Raw genomic sequence first — 21,726 nt, forward strand, 5'->3', positions numbered from 1 at the left:
TTTGTTTTTTTTTTTTTTCCTTCTCCTTTAAGAACCACGTACTAGTAGTTCAAGATATTTTGGGAGAATCCTGGCTTCCAAGATGACCTGAAGAATGCATTGAAACCAAGCAGTGTGTTGAAGTCCTAGAAATACTTAAATCAATACCAATATGCATGTTGTAGAGAAGAAATTCTCTTTTTCACTGGCACCACCACTGATGCCTGGTTTCTGTTAGGACAGTTTTACACCAATTTTGTTTTGTTCCTTTTTCATTAGCCTTTGGGCCTCTTTCTCCATTTTCTTCCGTTGTTGTTCTGCTGCTCTTTTTTCCCTTTCTGCTATCTTCTGTTGTCTACAATTAAAGAAAACATAAATTGCTAAATAAAAGGAATCCATTTTCAGCATGGTCATACCTTAAATTCCTGTCAATAAATAGGTTATCATAGCTAATAACAACAGAGCTTCAGTCTACTGTAGTTAGGCTCAGAACAGTTACTCTTTTGTTGTGCTAAGTCCTTTTTCCAGATTAATCTAGTCTTAGGCAGTATTATTTTTTTCAATTATTTTACAATCTAAAAGCCACTCAATTCTCAAAGATCTAAAGTAAATCAGTGAGAGTGTGTGACAGTTATAAGGCCTAGAGCTATTTAGGAAAAAAAACCAAAAAACAAAAAAACCTCTATCTAGTGGTCTGAGTCACAAGTTTACCTGTCTTTTCAAATTCAGACCAAAACAGTTCTACTTGCCTAGAACACTGACTTGTGTCCCCATTTTCACATCATCAGCAGTTATTCTCTTTGTAATGCAAGTACCACAGACATTTTTCCTTGTGATCAGATGAGATAACTTTTAATACTCCCTTTCACATATTCAGGATCTGTGCTGTACCCTACTGTTCAGTAAAAATATAAACAATAGCTTATAAAGAAATAAAAAAGTAATTTAAAAGTCTTCAGTTATGTATCCTTTTACCATTATTTCTTATCACTGCTATAAAACCCCAGACATCACTATCCGCTAGCTCAAAGAATCTGTCAACAGAAAGAGGTTTCCAATTTCAACAAATACATAGCTGACTAGAGCACAGGAAATAAACCGACACAAAACCCCACTCATTTTATTCCCCCAGTTCAGCTAGAACACATCACCACATGGCACAGGGGCAACAACTGGATCCATACTCCAAGTGGCACATTGCAGCTTTCCTGTATCACATCAGTAGTAATAGAATGGTATGAGGTGGTGACTCCTGCTTTGAATTCAGTGTATTAGATATGAAAAGTTTGCTAAGTTGCTTGCAAGAGGACTTCAAAAATAAAAATGAAGCTTCATTAACTTGAAAAGGTGAAATTTAACATGGATTCAGTAAGAATAAAAAATTGCTTATTAACTTTCAACGTATCTAAGTTATCTGTGCACATCCACTAAAGTGTGTGAAACATACAGAATTAAAAACTATCACCACCTGAAGCAACATTCTCTGGTAGATTCCAGCTGTGGGCAAACTGCACACACAAAACTTAGAAATACTGGAGATACAAAGACTACATATTATCTTTGTATTGGACAGAAGGACCGCACTTATTTAATACCTTCATTGTTTCCCCTGATTTATTATTAATGGCTAGAAGTTTTCTGATACTCTATTAAGCTGCTCTGCTGTCTGTCACGGAAGAATGAAATTAGTCATTCACATCAGGATCTACCTCCCAAATTAATAGAAGCCCAAACTTTTTTTTTTTTTTTTTTTTTTTTTTTGAGATCATGACCTGCTATTCTACATTCCAACAGAAAGCCGTATAGTTGACAGTGCTGTCAGTCTAGCATATGGAGTGTAATAATATTTACCACTTTACAGTAGCAGATTTTCTTATATTCCCCACACCTCTGACACAGAAGGGAGAAGCTATATGTACAGCAGACAACATGTAGAGCCAACGGAGTTCCAAAAAGCCACATGAGGTATTAAACAATGCTGCTATTCATTTGCAATTCTAAAGTGAGAAGTCACAGCAGATCATGTTTCTTTTCCCCCTGTAAACTGCACCACACAGAACTCCTCTGCAGAGAGAAGTGGTTTCCATGCCCTCTACCGGCTGAGTAATTTTACTGGACTTCAGTTATGCGAAGGTCTTCTCACTGGAGTATAACCTGATAGAGGAACTGAAGACACCAAAAAAATATAACCAAGTAGCTTACCACAAAGTGATACCTTTCCACTGCTATTTTATTTGATCATTATTCAAAACATTGTTCTCTATTCCAAACTTCCTCCATGTGTTCAACACAAAGTTACTACCTTTCAGGCTCAGAAAGGTTTCATTTCTCAATAAAGGAAAAGCCTATGATGAACTGCAGCCATATCTGACTCACTTTTTCTGGGTTCCAAAACAAGGAGTTCAGCCAAGTTTGGATAGAATGGTATCAGTTGTTTAAACCAGGAAAGTATTAATTCCTGATGTCAACCTTGCTTTGCAATCCTAACACAAGCTATGTCCAGAGAAACCAAAACTTCTCTCATTGGTTAACAGAACACAAATTATAGTCAGAACACTGCTGGCAGACATTCTTATTCCAGTGTGTTTTTATTTACTACATACCTTCTGAATAACTGTAATAAGAAAGATTTCATACCATTTGGTCTTTTACTTCAACACAGCTAAAATTGCACCAGCACTTAGCTTAACCGTTCCTACTGGTAAAAAAGCTTCATTCGTATTAGAAGTCTAAAGGTGCAGATAGGTATCTACAATGCACAGAAGAAACCAAGTTCTAACTAACTTCAATTAACTGAAAATCCAGTTCACTATCCACTACACCGGATCCATCACTGACTGGAAAATTTCAGCGCCTCCCAGCCCAGGACCTGCTGGGGAGCGGGGGGGGGGGGGAAACAAAAGACAAAACAAAAAACAGACTACAGAACTCCTCAGGCACTAGTAGCCTACCCCTCAGCAGCGTTTTTCAGCATGCTTTGATCCCAGGAAGCAGTTGGCTGCTTATACATGCTTATTTCTACTGTTCTGCATTAAGTCATCAGAGACACCACAGGATAACAGTCTTCTCTGTTGTTTGGCAGGCCACAGCCCATTTTTGCATGTTTGATCAGCACGCCATTACTACACAAAGATTATTCCAGTCTAACATACTTCTGAATACTACCTGAGCACCAACAGGTACCCAGACACAGCTAGCTAAGGGAGAGCCTTACTTTTTCTGCACACTCATTTCATTCTCAATAAACACTGCTGGAATACAGTCAGCATTAACACTCTGAAGGGTTAGGGGGACTTTGTCCCCCATTTCGCTGTCTGAAATCTTCAGATCATTCTGTAGACCAAGATGCAGTCTTCTAGCATTAAGAAGACGCTCCAGATCACCTCCTTATTACAGTCTGTTGAAAACAGACCAGGTCTGTCAAGTACTATACTTATGTTAAATGTCAGATGTTAATTACAATACTGATGTCTACTGTAAACCCAGAAGGTATTTTCTATCAATCTTGCTAAAAATCAGCCAGCACTTTCCAGCATTACAGAAAAACATTGTAATTCGATGCGTCATGAATAAAACAAAGATTTTACTTCACACAGCTGGGATACAGCTTACACAATCATCAGTTGTACTGAGGTGGCCCTTCATAGCTGGCCAAGTGATATTAATACAGTTACAGTTCTGATCATGTTCTTTCTATTTACTTGAAATATTTGGGTACATACACATCCCTTTTAAAACAAGTTTGATACTTTTTAGTGGGGCCAGGGAGGAATTCTATGAAGATTAACCACTTGAGGTAAAGCCTTTCAATAGTAAAGATGTCAGGTTGAAATCAGCTTCAATCAAATAAGATGACACTTCAAAAAACAGAGCTTGTGGGAAAACCACAGTGCTATCGCCACATAAGAGATCAAGCAATCTCTCTTACTAAGTATTCTAGAGCACGAACCTGACAATTGGCAGACAACATACCTTTGACCATCCTGGGAATATCTGCTACACAAATTTTACACTCCAGAAATAAACTGGCATATGCACACACCCGATTATTTTTAGTAGCTAATTTGTATAAAACAAGTCCCCGCTTCAGAAAGTTTAAGTACTTCTTTTCATAGTCCTAAAAACATCCATAATGGAACGTGGCAAGGGTTAAGTAAAGTATGATGCAGCCTCTGCAGTTCACAAAAATAGTCGTTTTGTTTCTCAGTTCAAAAAAAGCAGTGTTTTTCATTGCCTTTCATTTTCTTTGGTGTATCATAAATTAAGTCTCAGGAGACTGCACTTCAGAGATTAAAGATCTCACTGAGCCTATTGATATTCTTTATGGGAAAAGCTACTATCCTTGGAACAAAAACAGCCCAAAGGCATATCATTCGTATCACAAAGGTTGTACTTCTGTGATACATCAGTGAAAGACAAGACCTGAAACAGTTCAGTACTGAACTTAAAAAAAACCCCAAGATATTGACCAGAAGGTGCACATAGAGGTATCTGATTGAATTTACAAAAATATTTGCATTACAACCCTAATTTCACATGTTAAGCCACTACAGAGCAAGACTAACAGAATTAGAATTGGTTGAATTTATAATCTATCATTAATGCATCAAAGGTGTGCTGCTGACTTACCTCTTATCTTATTCCGCTGGTTGAAAAAAGTAAATTTTCCCAAATATTACAAACTGTTCACCAGAATCCTTTTTTTTTTTGCAAAAATACCTTATTTTCCTTTAAAGATTCACGCTTCCAGAATGGTTTTTGAATATATAATGTCCTTATTTCATATTATCACTATTGTCCCACTGAAGCCATGTATTTGTGATTTTGAGTAGAATGAGAGCAGTTTAAGAAGCTGGAGCCACCTGAGGCAGATTATTTGGTGATGTAGCAAGCAATTAAAGTTTGATAAAACCTTGAAGCAGGTTAACATAAGTCACTGCCAATCAAATCATTGCACATGATTAAGTTAAACTCAGTCTGCATCTCTTCACCCTTCATCCTCCTTCCACGTGTTATTAAGAGAGAAAAGTATTCACACTAACTTTTTGCAAGATGCTGATATTAACTAAACTAGCTGATAAGGCTTGAATGTAAGTTAGCTAGAAAAGCATAGCTCCTACAGGGATTCCAAGAACACCTTCTACCCTGAACTATTTTCACTTTACAGCACGCGGTTATGATCATTTTTTTAAGGACATCCTTACTTAAGCATTTTACTTAACCAAGTTGAAACATGTTATTTGTACATAATAAATTGCTGGGGTTGGGGGGGGCATTGTTGGGGTTTTTTTGGGGGTGTGGGAGATTAATGTGTTGTTCCAATGTTCCAGTGATTCTCGTGTTTACCCTAGTATCTCATCTACTAAACTGATTAGATTCAAAACATATTCTGCCAAGTACCAGCTACATACAGATTAGACCTTAAAAATCATTTGTCTTAAGAATTGTTAAACAATTCTTAGCACTTATCAGAAAGGTGTCACAACAAACAAATCTGTATTTGATTCTTTTACATGTAAAAGGTTTACATGGTGTTACATTATTTTCAGTTACCTAAGAACTTCTTCTGCCTGCCAGGCAGCATCTTCCTCTTCTTCCCAGGCATTAGTATTTTCTTGCCAAGTATCCAAGTCTCCCAGTTCAGGCTGAAACAAAAGAAGAGAAGCTCCAAGCACATGGAAAAATTGGATAAAACACATTTATTTTTAACCTTGATGCTTCAGACTTCCAGAAATATTTGAGATATGACAGTACTTCTCAGCTTATTGTCTATGTTTTCCTTTGCTCTAATACTGACTTTTTCCAGCTAATTGTTGGATGTTTTTTTGGATTCTATTGGTGGGTAACAAAGGAGGGAAGGAAGTACTGGAGTGCATTTTCAGGAAGGAGAAGACTGAGCAGATGAAATGAGTAGATAGTGTAAAACATTTCTGGAAGTTGCACGGATAAACCAACATGTACATCCACATCTTTGTGTGTCCAATAACAACAACAAAAAAAACCAAACAAAAACAAACGACAAAAAACAAACCTTCTATTCTTTTGTTAGGAGCTTACTGTGTGGAATCAAAAAAAAAAAAAGCATAGTCCATTGCTTTAGAAGATTTGCAAGTACACAACTATTTGGAAGCTTCTTACCTTTTTATCACTGATCTGTTAAGTTTCTCAGTAGAATAAATTCATTAAAATTAGATTAACTACTTCATTGCTTTGAACCAAATACTCAATTTTAAACAATTCACATTATTTCACAACTATTCCTCTTGCTCCCCACTATGCAGACCTTAGTCAGACTATTCCTTCTCCTACAGAACAGTCATTTAACTGTCAAATACAAGATCAATATTTAGAACATACTTACAGATTGGTGAATAAAAGGAATATCTTGTGTAGCTGCTAATCTGCTAGAGAATCCTGTGTTTCCCTCTGGAATCCCAAAATTTAAAGGCTCTCGTTTTTTAATAACTATCTGAAAATATTCAAAAAAAAGGAACAAGAAGTGGTAAGCCAAAGCAGTGCACAGATTCCTTGGCGATCATACAACTCTATGACTGTGAAGGTACAACTACACACCACCGCACCGTGTATTCAAACAGCACAGACTCTTCTCGAGTTTTGTTCTGAACCTGAAGCCCATTCTATTAGGCAAAATCCGTCATCAAATACAAAGAAATCTACGTCTCCCCAGTCCTCCCTCTGCCCCCTAGATTTTGAAAAATCAAAATCCTTAGAAGAATCTAGTCCAATGAATACTGCAGATCCTGAATGTACAGAAAACCGACCCCAGTATCATCTCCAGTTCATAACATCACAGCAAGATTCAGGTTGGAAGAGGCCTCAGGAGGTCTGTAATCCAATCTCCTCCTCAAAGTACTGTCAGCTCTGAGGCTGATGAAGGTACTTGGGGCTTATCCACTTGGGTCTTGAAAACTTCCAGAGATGGAGCCTGCACAACCTCTGTGGTAACCTGTTCCAGTACTTGACTGCCTTTGTTGTAAAAAGGGTTTTCCAATTGAGTGAAAGCCCTGTAAGTACCCAGCTGGAAGATTTCCACACAGAAGCAAAACTTGCAATTACCAGAAGTCTGAGCAGCATTTATTTATGGTGTTGATGCGCTTGTGGATATGCCCTACTGTCTTGTATCCATAATAAATAATAATAATAATAATGGATATTTGAAGTGCAAGCTATTATTTTAAAATATCAGCTCCCTAATTCCAGCCTCCCCAATGTAACTTAGTGAAACAAGTAACCATTGTTTTCTGAAACAGCAGTGCTGCTACCTCAGACTTCAGAAGATCAGGACAGGGAACGTCTCTGTTCAAATAACGGAAAGGTATGAGCACAAGTATCTTAGTGCAGTGGTTCCATTTTCAGAGTTAAAGTCACTTGAGGGTTCTTACATTATACTTCACGGAGCCTTCAGACTATGAAATTATTCCTAAATTTCCAATAACATTAAGCTTAAAGATGTAAACATGAACTAGCATCACATTCGTTAAGATCTCAAAGAGTCAGTAGTTTTAACTGAACATTTTAGACTACACATCAGCACCTATTTTCACTTCAATAGAACAGCATAATTTTACTATCAGCACCTTCTATTAGTTGCCAATTTACTTACAGCATATTTTAAAGCAAGGAAAATCCTCTGTAAGTATACTGTAAGTATAATGAAAGTGCAATACTTACTTTTTGAGTCTTTCTTATAGTTGGTGTCATATCTTTGAAATAATCAGGTTCCATTTGTTCCAGAGGATTTTGCTGAGCAGCCACATTGCCATTGCCACCTTCAATTTTCACACTGGTAGGTGCATCTTCATCCCATGAAGACCAGTCTTCTACTTCAGGCTGAAGAGAAGTATACGGCCCAAGTTAATACTATGTGCAAGAAGAACTCGTCTTTTTATATCTTGCTAAGATATATACTTAATATTATATAGCATATATGATAATATTATATCTTTCTAAAATATATACTAATCCTGTTGTAGCTCTGATATAATTACTCTCTTAAGTGATTATCTGTTAAGTCACCTACCACTTAATCAATTACCTGTTTAGGAACAGATGAATAATCCACTGTGGTTGGCAAAGTTATTTGGTCTCCACTTAATTTTCGCCCTCTTCCAGACCTGAAAGAAAAATGTAGGATTCCTCCAAGCTCTGAAAACATGAGCACTAAGTTTAAAAAAAACAAAAAGGAAGTCTGAGAACGGCACTACTGAAAATAGTCATGGATAAAACATTCAGGCCTTAACCTATCTTAGTATTAACTACCGTCACTAAAGGTCTCCTAAACAAAGGAATTTCATCATTAATTTAAAGCAGTGTTCATAAGAATTTCAAAGTGCAATTTACTTTTCAAACTGCAGGGGAAATAGAGGAGAAGCAATTCTAAGAAATATGAAAATGGACAAATTAACTCAGTTATTTGCATATAGTCAGAATTTTACATTGTCAGTGCTTATGAGGCAAACGCTGTCGATCTGCATTTGTTCAGCATTTCTACTGTAAACTGTGAAATCCTTCTACTTGACTTAGGTGTTAAGCTGTGTCTAACTAATTGCTTTCTGAGCTGCTTGATTTGAAAGCCACTCTAAAGCACTTTTTCCCCTCAAAGTCTAAACAGAGGTAGTATAAGACTTTGCAAGTCAACAGCTTCTGTTCAATACATGCTTCTACTTACTTCAGGAATGCTGTTTCAATGAAAGCATTTCAGCAACCACATCAAATAATTTTAACTGAAAGCAAGCGCTAATGCATTGCAAGTAAACCACCTAGATAGTTACTTAATGACAGCGTTCAAAGATCACAATAATAATTAAAATATTTTTAGCTGAAATTTACTATATTTTAACACTTTTCAACACAAGAGAATGAAATTCAGGCTCACATGCATGTTTTTCCCAAGGAGCGTAAGCTCCTACAGCAAGACAGTCATGTAATTGACCTTATGCAGCTTGGAAAAGTTAAGTTTCATTTATTACTACCGATGAGAATAAGAGCTGGGAAACTACAATTTGGAGTTTGTATCCCTTAGTTTTACTATTATAGAACATTCTACCATCAACTCAGAATAGGTCAATTGCTTGTAATACCACCTCTGCTGCATACTGGTGAGTGATTAGATATATTTTTCGTACTTTAAGCCCTATAGATTCTTCCTTAGGAATGATCAGGTGCTATCATCAAATTTTCAACCTTTATATAATTAACTCTAGCCCCTTTAGAAACTATTCCTTTAAGCTGAAAAGCAACATAGTTTAGGGGTAAAGTGAAAACACGGTTCCCTCAAACACATTAGACGCTTCTGATTCTTGGCTGACTGGATTTAGTTGATGTCTCTAAAGGAAACCCAAGCTTGGAAACATCCTCCTTCAGACCTGTACAACATACATATCTTTAATACTATTCTAAGCCATCACTTCTGCAATTAGATATATTTCCCTATTTATATGATCTAGAAGACTCCAGCAAGTTGCTTACAACAAACATTCATCTAGCCAAAATGGTTACGCTAACGAGGGGAAATGTGAAACAGCTTCTATCATACAACATGGGAAAGAATATGCTACACAGGGCAGCACTGAGGAAGGCTACATATCTGTGCTTCTTCTTCTACAAAGGGAACAAGATGCTTATAGGAATGATTGCTTCACAACCATCATTAGACAGATATTAATCACCGCTCTGAATGCCAAATGCCTCAAGAATTCTTGGGTTTGTTTCTCCTTAATAATTAGCAGCATCCAAATTTCTCAGATGGAGAACATAACTAAAGATTTTAAACATAATGAAATTTCATCTCTTTTTATACTTACACCTTATATTTCCTGGAAACAGTGGATTCAAGCAGGCTGTTGTTTATCAAAAAAAGTTTTAACTAAAGAGATGACTAGTATTAAATGCAGGCTTTACACTGACTAGAAAGATGCATGATCTCTACAGGTTGTTGTTTAAATGAAAAATTAATGTAAACTATATAATCCAAATAAGTACTAGCTCATATCTATTGAATTAAAATGCACATTTAATTAAATCACATTTGCTACTTATCAGGCATACTCATATGCAGGGATGCATTACAAAATTTATGCAAAACAAAATTTATCAAGCTATGCTTTGCAGCTGACATTAAACAAGGGAAACATCTGTAGTTAATGGATTGAACTAATTTGATCCACTGACTTGCTTTTGTGAAAGATTAAGTTTTTATTCTTTCAACTAATTGTTACTCACAGAAGAAGAGTTCTCTTACTTTTTGCTCCCAAGCAGTTCCTCAGCTGTTCAAGGATTTAGTTCATTCAAAAGTTGAAAAACGGAGGAAAATACTGTCATTACACCTACTAAACAATTACCTGCTTATAAAAGCTATCTTAACACTTGGAGAGATTAAGGGTCCACATAACATAGAAGCTATCATCAATTCAGTGTTTTGACTTCTTTTAGAACTTGAACAGCAGGTATTCCTAATTTTATTTGGGATTCAAATCACAGAACTGAGGTTGACATCTATATAGTTGTATGCAGCATTAAAATGTATCTTTTTAAAGCTTCCACTAGACGTGCAGTGAATTTACCAACCAGTTGAGAGCTTCCTCTTATTCTTGGAATAAGTAGATGAACGCAAAATAAACAGTTATGTCTACCACATATTCCGCATATGCTTTAACCTCACTGGCAAAGTAGCAGTCATCATACACAAAAGAGGAATATATTTTTCCAGACTGTTATTTGTTTACGTAGAACAACATTCTGCAAGAGTGGCAAGAAGCAACAGTAGTTCACATGACAGCACAGTGCTGAGATCTACCTCAGGTACTCTGCTACTGTACTATTGAACTTGACTGTTATACGGCCCTAACTCTTGAGGGTTTTTTTGAATGCTTCTAGGTACTACACCGCTGCATTCATGGGTCTACAACTCAGAAGAACACTGGCTATGACTTACAAGAGTAAGCAAAAAAAAAAGTCATGTTCATTAAAAAAAAAAAAAGAAAAAGCAGTTCCCTTGAACTTTAATCACTGTTCCCAAAACTTTTGAAAGACTCTTCAATAGGCAGAAGAATCTGAAGTCTCAGACAACTGTTTCTTTGACAAAGCAGGATAAGAGTAACTTACATTTATAATGAAAGCCTACTGAGCGATGACTGGGTGGATGCTGCTGTTAACTTCTTAAAAAACAAAATATCACTTGTCAAGTACTTCTAGAAAATGCGGAGAACAATTTCTCTTAAAGTTTGACACAAGATAGTTTTAAAAGTCAATTTTAAAAGTCTGTCATAGTTGTTTAGAAAACACTCCTTATTAGAGCTATCATATCACAATATACACTCACAACTTTTGAGCTCTGAAGGAATATACAGATCAAAGAATGAATTTGCCTTAGTTTTTATGTCTTGATTGTAAAATCAGAAATGGAAAAAGTGATGGGTGGGTGTTTCGAAAAGGAAAGAAGTGCAAGCATCTGTAATTAAAAAAGAAAAGGTAACCAAATTAAATAAGACATGTTTACCTGCATATTAACTTTTTAATGAAAGAAAGCACTGCTGCCAGGCAAGTACAGATTTTAAAGAGTCGAAACTGTGTTATGGCCATGGTGAGAAACCCTTCCTGCAAAAGAAAAGAGTTAGATGTAGAGGATTATACATCTTTACATAGTTCTTCAAGTCAATTCCTTAGCTGCTGATAAGCAAGGAGCATTCTGTGGAACTATATTAATGCAAGGAAAGAAAGGAGGTACCTGGCGCAAAGACACTACCTGCCTACTATCAGGACATTTCAATGATGTAAATAATACAAGTATCTAATGTATGCAGCCTTTAAAGAAACAGAACATAATCATAGGTACAGTTACTTTTAAAGGGGAAGTGTGGGCAATCAATTGCAGTGACTGTAGAGCTGATCTGGTTTAGACACTAGCAATGGCACTGCACACTAGCAATGCAAGAACAGAATAATCATCAGTAAGAAGCTTGCACTTGCTTGAGCAAGTCTTGCATATACAAATTATAAATTTAGTCATTAAGTCAAAACCCAAAATTGGCCATTTAAATTTAGTTTCCATTTTGATGGAAGCGTATGATGAGAACAAACATTGTTTATTTTAGAACCAATGTCACTGAAAAATCATCAACAAAGAAAGCCTCTGTGTCAACTGATAATCTAGAGAATTTATACTCAGTATACCATGTTATTCCAACAGATCCCCTCAAATAGACTGAGAATAATCCCTTTTCTCTTTTCTACAGGTGAAAATTCCAGAGTAAAGAATAAGAGGTTAGGCTTCACAAATAGGTTTTCATTATCTACATCTACACTTGTAACAACATTTTCTGTTGCAAGTTTAACATACCTCCTGTTGAGAAGAGAAGGCAGCCCTGTGACATTTTCCTCAGGCAATGAGTATTCCATGGAAGGACAGCTTGATTTCAAATATGCTATGGCATTTAAATCACTTTTTATATTCCAGGCTTTAAGTTAGGTAGAGTCAGGAAGGTGGATCATTAGGTAGGTTGCTCCAATACTGCCCTGAGGATTTTATTAAAAAGTACATAATGGGATTTGTGAGCTTCATGGAGCTTAGATTTATTTTTTTTATTGGTGCTCATTTGCTACATAATGTAACTAGTATTAAACACTGTAGTAATATAGTACTGGAAATACTGCTTCACATACAGTCCAGATCAGTAATTTCTGATACTGAGAAATCTTACAGGGTGGCTACTAAGCAAACAAGACCTTTGACTATAAAATGGAAGGGTTAAGTCAGTAAGTAACCCCCAAATTACAGACCACAGTACCAAGCTATAGCTCAGGAAAAAGGCCTCACAGGACACATTTCATCTCTACTTCAACACTAGACTTAATCTCATTTCATGGGTGACTTAAAAATGTAGAGAACCTTCTACAAGACTGGGTATTAAATGGGTTCTTCAACTAATGGGACTAGGAAACAATCAAACTTCCCCACAAAGAAGCAAGAATGGCAGACACCATCCATCACATTTAGCTTTTTGTTTTACAGCTAGAGCTATCCTCTTGTATTGTGCTCAAGCATTTCCTTACCTTCCGGAATAAGCAATTTTGACAATATCTAGGTGACAGGAGAATCCATCAGTCAAGAATTTGAATGATTCAGAAACAGTGGAAATTAGTGAAAAAACAGTGGACAGTAACTAGATACAGTTCTCTATTCTAAAGGTAGAAATTATTGCAAATTAACACTGAATTGGTGGAAGAAAGTGTTACTTTTAAAAGAGGCAGCTAGAAGCCATCTACCTGGGATTTGAGGTATGAAGAGCAGGTGACCTGCTGAAATGAGACTAAAGGTACACCTTTTCTGAAAGGAAGCTTGTATAAAAGCTCACTCCACTCTTCTCTATGAGAATTCACTCTTCTATCGGCTTGGAGGACAGGAGTAGCAAAGTACTCAATGTTAGAAAGAGTAAAGCCATTTTCCCCATTATTTAGCCCACCTAACTGCCACACTGGACAGTCCAGACATATGCTAAATTAAAAAAAACCCAAACTATTGATTGAACAGGTTGTTTTAGGAGGCAACCATTACTCAAAAACGTCTGCAGACTCAGTATTATTTGTGCCTAAGTTCAAAGGACTGGGAAGTTTACTACCTAAGTGCAAAACTAAAACCAAAACAACTTTCAAGTGTGTCAGTTACATATATATATGTGTGTGTGTGTACATATATATAACCTCATTTTTTCAACGCATCTCCATTTTTTTTAATATATCGAATTGTATACCGTATTGACTTCTCAATATAAAGTTAAACAGCTGAAAAAACAGATTCCACAAGAAGTCTGGCTTGCAAGCTTGTGAGGTCCACTGCTGACGAGTTAGCCACCAGAAGTTAATCCATTTTTCCCCAGGTCATTCTTATACATGAGTGACTACACTTCAAATATCACCAGTGTGCCTGGTTGGCAGGTTCAATAACTATCGTCATTCCCTATAACAATCAGATAACTTGTCCCTCTCCATTTTCTGTGTGTCATGCAAAGATTTCACAGTTATGACAACAGAGACACACACACACAATCACGTATTTGTGGTAGAGCTGCATTTCACTTCAACTATGGCAGCGCGAGGCCCTTCAAGACAGTAAGTACTGTTTTGCCTGGCCCTTCTCTGAGCTTTGACTGTAGTCTTCCCAATTAAGTTGAGCTCTGTACACTACAAATTGTCAGAGGCACAACCAGAGTTTTGGCAACAACACGCTATCAGCTAACCATAGTAATATTATCAATCACCCACCTTTAAAAAGTACTTTCATCAGTGTATCTAGTTTTTATACTGCTAATTGGGATATGAAACAGTATATATATGCATTAATTTTAGCAATATGCTAAAAGCTATTTAAAATAGAACCTTGAACCAATTATTGGCTAAAGATTAGGACAAGTCAAGCATTCTCCCTAGTGTCTCAAACAGCACTTGGAGCATTTGCATGGCTGCCCAAAGGACAGCACTATCAAAATGAAAAGTTAAAGGTAAGTTAAAGGTTTTGAGTTTTGTTTGGTGCCCTTTGGGAGAGGGGAGGTTATGTTTGTTTGGTTTTTTTTTCTAAGTTAACTGATTAATTTTCTCAAAGGGAAATAATTTTATATTCTGAAGCAGTTGTATGAATAAAAACGTACACGAAACTTTAATATTTCCTAAGTTCGCTGCAAACTTAATTTGCCTGATACCGTTACACTAAACTTGTTACATGAAACAAAGTGTTCTTTCTTTTCTTGTCCATCTTTCTCAAACACTGGAAAGAAGCCTAGCCATGTATCCTCCTTATCTCATGAACTGGAAAAAATACCGAACAGTGTAATGCTAAATGGCAGGGCCATAACCTTCTTTCTTCCTTTTATTCTCTTAAGCCGTTCCTTGATAATCAATCCCAAAAGCAACTGCAATTATATCAGCAGCCAACTATGATGCAGGACGGCACAGAGGCATAATACAAAGTGGTAGCGCTCCAGCAAGAATCCCAGAACATTTCTTAACGGAGGGAAAGGTGAAACACTGGACTAGAATTCAGAAAATCTGATAAAGTTGTCTGTCAGCCTAATACAGCCTTGTGCATATCACGCCTCATGCCTCAGCTGCCCATTTGTAAAATGGGATGGAGCTTTCCTTCTCCCATTATTGAAATTGCTTCTGATGCATTACATTTATCAGACTTACTGTCAACTGAACCTTTAAGTTACATAACAGATATAAATAAGCAAATAAATCAGGACATGAATCCTAATTAATTTAATTCTAGCAGTTGATACAACGATTTTGTAACAGATGCCAAATTTAGCTGGAGTTTAACTGGCATAGCTCGTACTGCCTTGTATTAGTATAAAGTCACAGCAGCTGCTCACATGGAAGATGAGCACAGAAAGGATTAAAGCACAGCAGCAGCAAGATGTTAAACACATTAGAGACAAGTCAGAAGAATGATGCTACTTATCCCTGAAAACATTTTATGGATCCATAAAGAAATACAGTGAAGGGAGGGAAAAATTGAGAAGTTTATTGAACTGAAACATTTTTACATTGTTTTCAGCTTGCAGCAGTGGTCTCCTTAGAACTCCTGGCATCTCTAACTTCACTGACACTAGCCAGCAAATCATTCACAGCACACACAGTCCAGACGAGTTAGTCAACTATAGTGCGATAAGCGAGACTCCCACTGGCCATCACTGTACAATGAACATGTCATCTGGAGGAGCACTTCCACTTTCATACCTAATCGCACACACAAGCAAAGTCACTTTGTGACTCTAAAAATGCTTTAGAGACTTGGTTTCTTCTGGTGAACTCATCTCCTACTGTCAGTGAAAAAGATGTCAAAACACTTAATATTATAGAGCACCTATCCTGCTCTCCTTTGTTCCTCTACAATACTGACTGATTTGTACTGTGTAGTTTTCTTTAGATGATATCATCTTCAAAATTGATTTTCTGCCTTGAATTACCAGTGCTTTGTGAATTGATTACTTTTTCTTTCACATCAGCTCATCCGTGACTCTGGAATGAATATATGAAGACATCTTGGAAACAGTGACTTTAACTTATACTAAAGACAGACAGCTAAATAGTCAAAGGATGGCATCAAAATCAAGACTATAAATAACTTGCCTGAAACTGAAAGGTTCCCCACCAAATACACATCTACATGAGCAGCCCCAAAAAAAGCCTCACCCAAAGCAAAATGAGGAGTCCATTCCCTAGTACAAAAGACTACCATAGCCTTGAGTGCTTACACGTGTGTGATGGTGTGCTCCTCCTCCCCAGGCACCAACCTGACCTTTATCTCCCATAACTCTGCCCAAGTGATACCCACCTGCAGTGGCCATAATGGGTGCATCTAGTCATGGTGGCACCATCTGGGTCTCAATGTGGCTTCAGGGAGACAGATAACAACACAATAGCCAAGGGGTAACTTGAGCAATTCTGGTACTGCGGTCAATATGCAAATATGACTATAAGTCAATCACCTTACCCCCATAGATAGTGAACTGCCCAAGAGCCCTTCTGCACAGCAGCAGGACACCTACTCAAAGTTACTTCTTGAGATTCAGAGATTCCTTGCCACAACAGATCCTGGTTAATTGACTAATAGCATGCTAAACTTTGAAATCTTAGTTAAGTGATATGAAGGATTGATTGCACATATATAATCCATTAGACAAACTGTTGACCAAGTCTGGGCCTAGGACGGGATCCAGCCGCACCTGGAGTCCTCTCTGTAGAGGAGTTTAGAAAGCAAGGGAGTCCTTTCTGAACCTTCACTCAACGGGACAGTCTCCCAGGCAGTTCTGTCTGAGCCTGTCCTCTATGCAGTAAATAGCCAAGTGTGCCTTGCCATCGAATCTTGTTAAAACACTGTCGGATTTACCATCAAACTTTGTTAAATCCCTGGTTTATATCAATAAATGTATCACTGCTTCTCTCTACAAGTGAAGTGCATCATTCCATCCGTGAAAATGTGTCAGCACCAAATCTCCACAAAAGCACCACCGAACCATTATGGCTTCACTAGAACAGCTGATAAAAACCTAGAAAGTCTATACAGTTAGTGCAAAGTTTCAGTGGCAAGGACAGGATTTTGTTAATTTTGTACAAAATTTTACAAAAGTAGAGTGGCCACATCAATCTGAAGATGCCCAAGTAGGTTTATAGGCAGATGGAATCTTACAAAGATTAGTAGATAGAACTAAAAACCCTGTTTATTTTCAAGCACAGAAACTCTCCTCCAACATTTATACAAGACGTACAAAGACATTCTGGTTTTTTTAAAAAGGCAATATAATGATTTAGCAAGAGCGTTCAGTTAGGTACTGAAAGACACAACCAGCATCTCATGCATTTCAAAGACAGCAACCATGGTTCTGCAGCCTAATGAGAAGGTTCCACTCCCCTCTTCCTGGTTGATTTCTGTGGGCTTTTTCAGTTGGTTGTTTTTTAAAATCACATTATATAGAAACATAATATTGGAAACACTGAGGGAGGAGGAAAAACTTACTGTTTGATAAATGGATAGATTAAATGGCAGCATGACTGAACCTCAAAGCCATGCTACCACAGAATTAGAGAGAGGAGCGGAATCCAAAGACTAGGAGGTATCTCCCCTATCTAACTATAGGCAGGTGGCTGGGGGATATCCATAAGAGGCAATGTAGTGTCACAACACTAACGCTCCAACTTCCAGTGCAAGCACGCTAACTAGGCAGTTGTGAGGTAGCTGGGAGAGAAGACTACTCTGCCTATGATTTATGGGAGTAAGCTAAGTCATACAAGGTGCTCAAATCCAGGAAAAGATTTCAAGAATATCAGGAGCTGCAGAAGACATCAAAATTCAAGAAGGAATATTTGTCTTTCTAACTAAAGGAAGTAAAAATTGGTGCACACTGGTGATTCCTAAGTTATTCCTAGACACCCAACACTCCGTTACACGACACATGGAGTTTCAAGTTTTTTTAAAATGTGCTACTCCTAGAGCCATAAAACTTCTATAGTAATACCACCTCACCTCTTACTCTCCAAGAAACTGAATATAGTTCCAATTTTGTCAATAATGTGAACTCTTGAAACTTTCTGTTCCAAATTAGAATAAGTTCTATTTTTCAAGGCAATGTTACTTAAAAATAGAAAGTGTACAGCCACTGACTAATCAGTCGTTCTTTGACAATTCCTTATCTATATATGCTACTGCCTTCCGAAAACAAGCATACAGAACTTAAAGACTGAAGTCATGCAATCCCACGATACTACACTACCATTTCATTCACATTTGCAAGAAGTCTTTGTCATAATGTATTAATTCATGTAACTGACTTGGCAACACTGGAGAAGTTCTCAAACACAGAACCAGAGTTTAAGAGACCTCAGTTCTGTTCCAGTCCTTATTAGTCATCCTGGACTTAAGTTAAGTTATCTGTACCTGCATGGAAAGCCAGAGACAACAAATTAACACACTCTCACTGTTACTACCACAAAACCATCTTGCAACATCTGCCGTCTCGACAAGCACCAGCTATTTAAAAATCAAGATACACTACAAGACATGCTGTGCAAGATGGCCCAAAGAAATCTCTACAGGGCACATCCGTATTTCTAGAGTATTCAGGACTATAATGCAGGAAGCTGTACTATTTTTCATTAGTTGTGCAGCTGAGGCAGTTATATTGTGAATTCATGACCATGAGACAGGGCCCCACCATCCTACATAACAACCCAGGCTCAAGCATTATTAGAGACAGCACTGAAGCCAGATGGTAGCACTTAAGTTTTCTGTGACTTGTTAAGAGATTCCTAAGTCTTTAAGGGTGTACTAAGCAACTTTAACTTTTATGCAATTTATCAGTCAGCATGAACAAAGAAAAATTTCAGACTAGGTAACCCCATGCAGTGTGGTCCCACAGAGCCCCTAGAAACATCAAAAAAAAGCTTAAACATCCCCCCCAGCTCTGACAGGACGTGCTCCCCCCACCCCTTCTTTTCCACAGGGTGCCAAACCTACCAGTCCCCAAACGCTATCTACTCGTCACTCACTTTGTTTTACCCAGCCCATGAGACTTCCAGCCCCCCACGCCCCCCGCCACAGAACGGGCCCGGACCAGCCGGGCAGGGACACGGGGCGAGGCCTCTCGCTCCCCGGGGACGGTCGTGCAGGCCCGCCGCTGGGCGAGAGCCAGCGGGGCGCAGGTACACAGGCGGCCACACCGCCCCGGGGCGTCTCGAGCACGGAGAGGAAGCAGGGCGGGGGCGTTACCAAGGGAGAGCCGCCAGGGCCTGCCCCGCGGCGGGAAGGCGCCGAGGCCGGGCCCCCTGCCTAGCCGAGGCGGAAGCGGACACCGGGCGGCGAAGGAAGCGGCCCCCCCTCGCTCACCTGCCCCGAGTGGGAGGGCTGTCAGGAGGGCGCCAGGGGCCGAGGCGGCCGCTCCCGCAGCCGCCGCCCGTCGCCGGCCGCCCCTCATTCAAAGCCGGGCGCGCATCGCCGCCGCCGCCACCTCCCGCGCCGCCATCTCGGCCTCCTGTCACCCGGGAGACGGGCCCGCCCCTTCCGGCCGCGCCTCTTCCCCTCGCGCTGCCAACCGCTGCTCCCGACGGCTGGGCCAACGGTCGCTGGGCCAACGGTGACTGAGGCGGCGGCCGGGCGGGACGCGGCGACGTGGCCTCCGTGCGGGGACAGTGCTCGGCAGGCAGCACCGGCTGCCCCGCCACTAGCCTCCGCTCTGGCCCGCCCTCCTTCCCTCCCGCAGCCCACACCCACCCTGGTGAAGGCCGCCTGGCCCGCGGCGGGGCTTTGAGCGAGGTCTTTGTCACTTTGGAGAACTGCGATAAAAAAGCGTTGGTCTTTAAAGCTACCAGGGTGCTGCGTATGTGGTTGTAAAGGTATTCCCGTGTGGTTGGCTAGATGCTGAGCTGTGAATTTGGAAGCTACTAAAAAAAAAAATTCGCTGAAGTAGCTTCTGACGGGGTGTAGCCGCTGCTGGCAGCGGGGCTTGCCAGTGTCTCATTTCGTTCGCACAGATGCTTCAAAAAGTGCTTGTGCATGTTAACTGGCAGGCTTCTGGGTACAGTGTATTCATTCACTGCTGATGTGCAGAATAAGGAAGGAGGAAGATGTTGGGTAGTCTAATGTCAGATTTTCCAGAGCTCTGTGTAGGCCTCCAGTTGCGTTACATTCGGCAGATGAGGTAAAGGGAAGCTTTGTCCCCTTCTCACTGGGAGGCCTAGTCAACTTCTAAGAAGGCATTGATAAAGTCCCTTCAACTCCAAATCATACCATCCAGTTCTTTCTGCTCCCTTGAAATACCTCCCTTTAAAGACTCCCTGCCCCTAGAGCTAACCTGCCAGCTGCTGTGTTCTGTACCGTAGGTTCAGGTAGTGAGGGGCTGGATGCTAGGCGGATGGTTCTTGTGTGGAGGCACTGGTGTCATGTAGTGTTCCTTCATTCCCTCTTCCCATGGCCTGACAGACACTGTAACTGTGTTTCCCCGACCCCTCATCAGAACGCAGGCCCCAAAGGGACAAGGTGCCAAGTATGATATGGCTGGCAGCAGGGCAGGGGCCTCGCCAGCCAGGACCTGAGCAGGGCAGGCTGGGGGCAGCTCAGAGTCCAGACTGTCAGGCGGGTTTCTGGTGATGAGGCAGACCCAAAGACAAGCCAGTGAGCCAGTCTAATGGTGCAGGATCAATACAGTCTGTAGCGAGTCAGGGCACAGCTGTGGCCAAGCTAAAGGGCAGCACTCCTGTGGTGTTGCTTAGGTGGGGACTGACACCCTTATGCCTGCAGAACCTGCATACAGTAGGAGAAACTCACTATATGTAATGGTGGTTTTAATTTTAAGCACCATTTCAAAAACATTTGTGTAGCAAAGTTATATCTTTCAATATAGCTTTCTGTCTAAAGCAGAAACTGGCAAATAATCTTCATTTGTGTTCACACATAAAAGCAAAACTGTGAGCGTGGCACACTGGGAGAGGTCAGGTTATGAAGATAGCCACTGACATTTCCTTTGAGAACACACATTCAGATTTGGCATTACAGTCTATATACTGAAGAGGGAATATGCTTCAGTTGGAATGAAATATTTTAAAATACGCATATAAACACCCACACTTAATATAAAAACTGCCAGAGTGGCTCACCCACACTCTCCCCGTAGATGCACAAGAGACCTTTGTGTGGCTGTTGCATTAATGGGAAAAAAATCCTGGAAACTGGCAGACTGCTAATGAAGAATAACTGTCTTCATAAAAACATAATTATGCAACTTCAAATTTAGGAATAAAATAAACATAATTTCTAAATGAAATGCTTGCAGGCATAAATACTTTTTCGTTCAAAAATGTCACTAACGCCTAGAGCTTAAGTTTTTAACTTGGATTCCTTTGGATCAGTTAGTTTTCCCAAAGAGATCTTAAATTTTAGATATTTCATTGCCACAGCAAATGTAGTAGTGCTACAGTAAACTAATAAAGTTTGTTAGGGAAGTACATTTTTTTTAAAGTAATGCTTTTCTTTTCTTTTACAGATATTAAGGATTAAACATATCAATCACATCACCTGACAATTTTCAAGTTTGCTAGTGTCACTTCTTTACATCTAAAGCAGTTTCCATCACTTCATGGTTGATTGTTCTGCAGCCACTGGGTAGATGCCATCCTGATACATTCATGTTTCTATTTAATAACTTCATTCTGTCTATAAAAGGGATACAGTCTCTCTTT

The 21,726-nt window shown here is 39.3% G+C and overlaps 1 protein-coding gene and 1 long non-coding RNA gene across 3 annotated transcripts in view; one reads left to right on the forward strand and one right to left on the reverse strand.

Annotated features, from left to right (window-relative positions):
- Positions 1 to 19,520, reverse strand: EBAG9 (estrogen receptor binding site associated antigen 9). Of its 2 annotated transcripts, XM_054190002.1 has the most exons (8): positions 19,379 to 19,520; positions 12,338 to 12,513; positions 11,498 to 11,595; positions 8,036 to 8,114; positions 7,672 to 7,830; positions 6,341 to 6,448; positions 5,533 to 5,624; positions 1 to 334 (listed from the first exon to the last, which is right to left on the reverse strand). In XM_054190002.1, the coding sequence occupies exons 3-8, from the start codon at positions 11,578 to 11,580 to the stop codon at positions 214 to 216; spliced, it is 642 nt and encodes a 213-aa protein (XP_054045977.1). In that variant the 5' UTR covers positions 11,581 to 11,595; positions 12,338 to 12,513; positions 19,379 to 19,520; the 3' UTR covers positions 1 to 213. The 2 variants fall into 2 exon arrangements, with proteins under 2 accessions (XP_054045977.1, XP_054045978.1); XM_054190003.1 differs by lacking the exon at positions 12,338 to 12,513.
- The window catches only part of LOC128904934 (uncharacterized), a 10,127-nt gene continuing 7,868 nt past the window's right edge, over positions 19,468 to 21,726 (forward strand). The window contains exons 1-2 of the long non-coding RNA XR_008464680.1: positions 19,468 to 19,884; positions 21,531 to 21,649. This is a non-coding gene — a long non-coding RNA (uncharacterized LOC128904934). The remainder of the gene's footprint in view (positions 19,885 to 21,530; positions 21,650 to 21,726) is intronic.

This window comes from Rissa tridactyla, chromosome 2 (genome assembly GCF_028500815.1).
Source record: "Rissa tridactyla isolate bRisTri1 chromosome 2, bRisTri1.patW.cur.20221130, whole genome shotgun sequence".
Classification (NCBI taxonomy): Eukaryota; Metazoa; Chordata; class Aves; order Charadriiformes; family Laridae; genus Rissa; species Rissa tridactyla.

What these genes read in the sequence shown, in the direction of transcription:
- EBAG9 (XM_054190003.1), bottom strand. Translation starts at nt 11,580, where the DNA reads ATGGCCATAACACAGTTTCGACTCTTTAAAATCTGTACTTGCCTGGCA. An exon ending in ATTCATCTGTTCCTAAACAG is followed by an intron (nt 7,831 to 8,035) that starts GTAATTGATTAA and finishes ACTTCTCTTCAG; the next exon opens with CCTGAAGTAGAAGACTGGTC. An exon ending in CTATAAGAAAGACTCAAAAA is followed by an intron (nt 6,449 to 7,671) that starts GTAAGTATTGCA and finishes GAATATTTTCAG; the next exon opens with ATAGTTATTAAAAAACGAGA.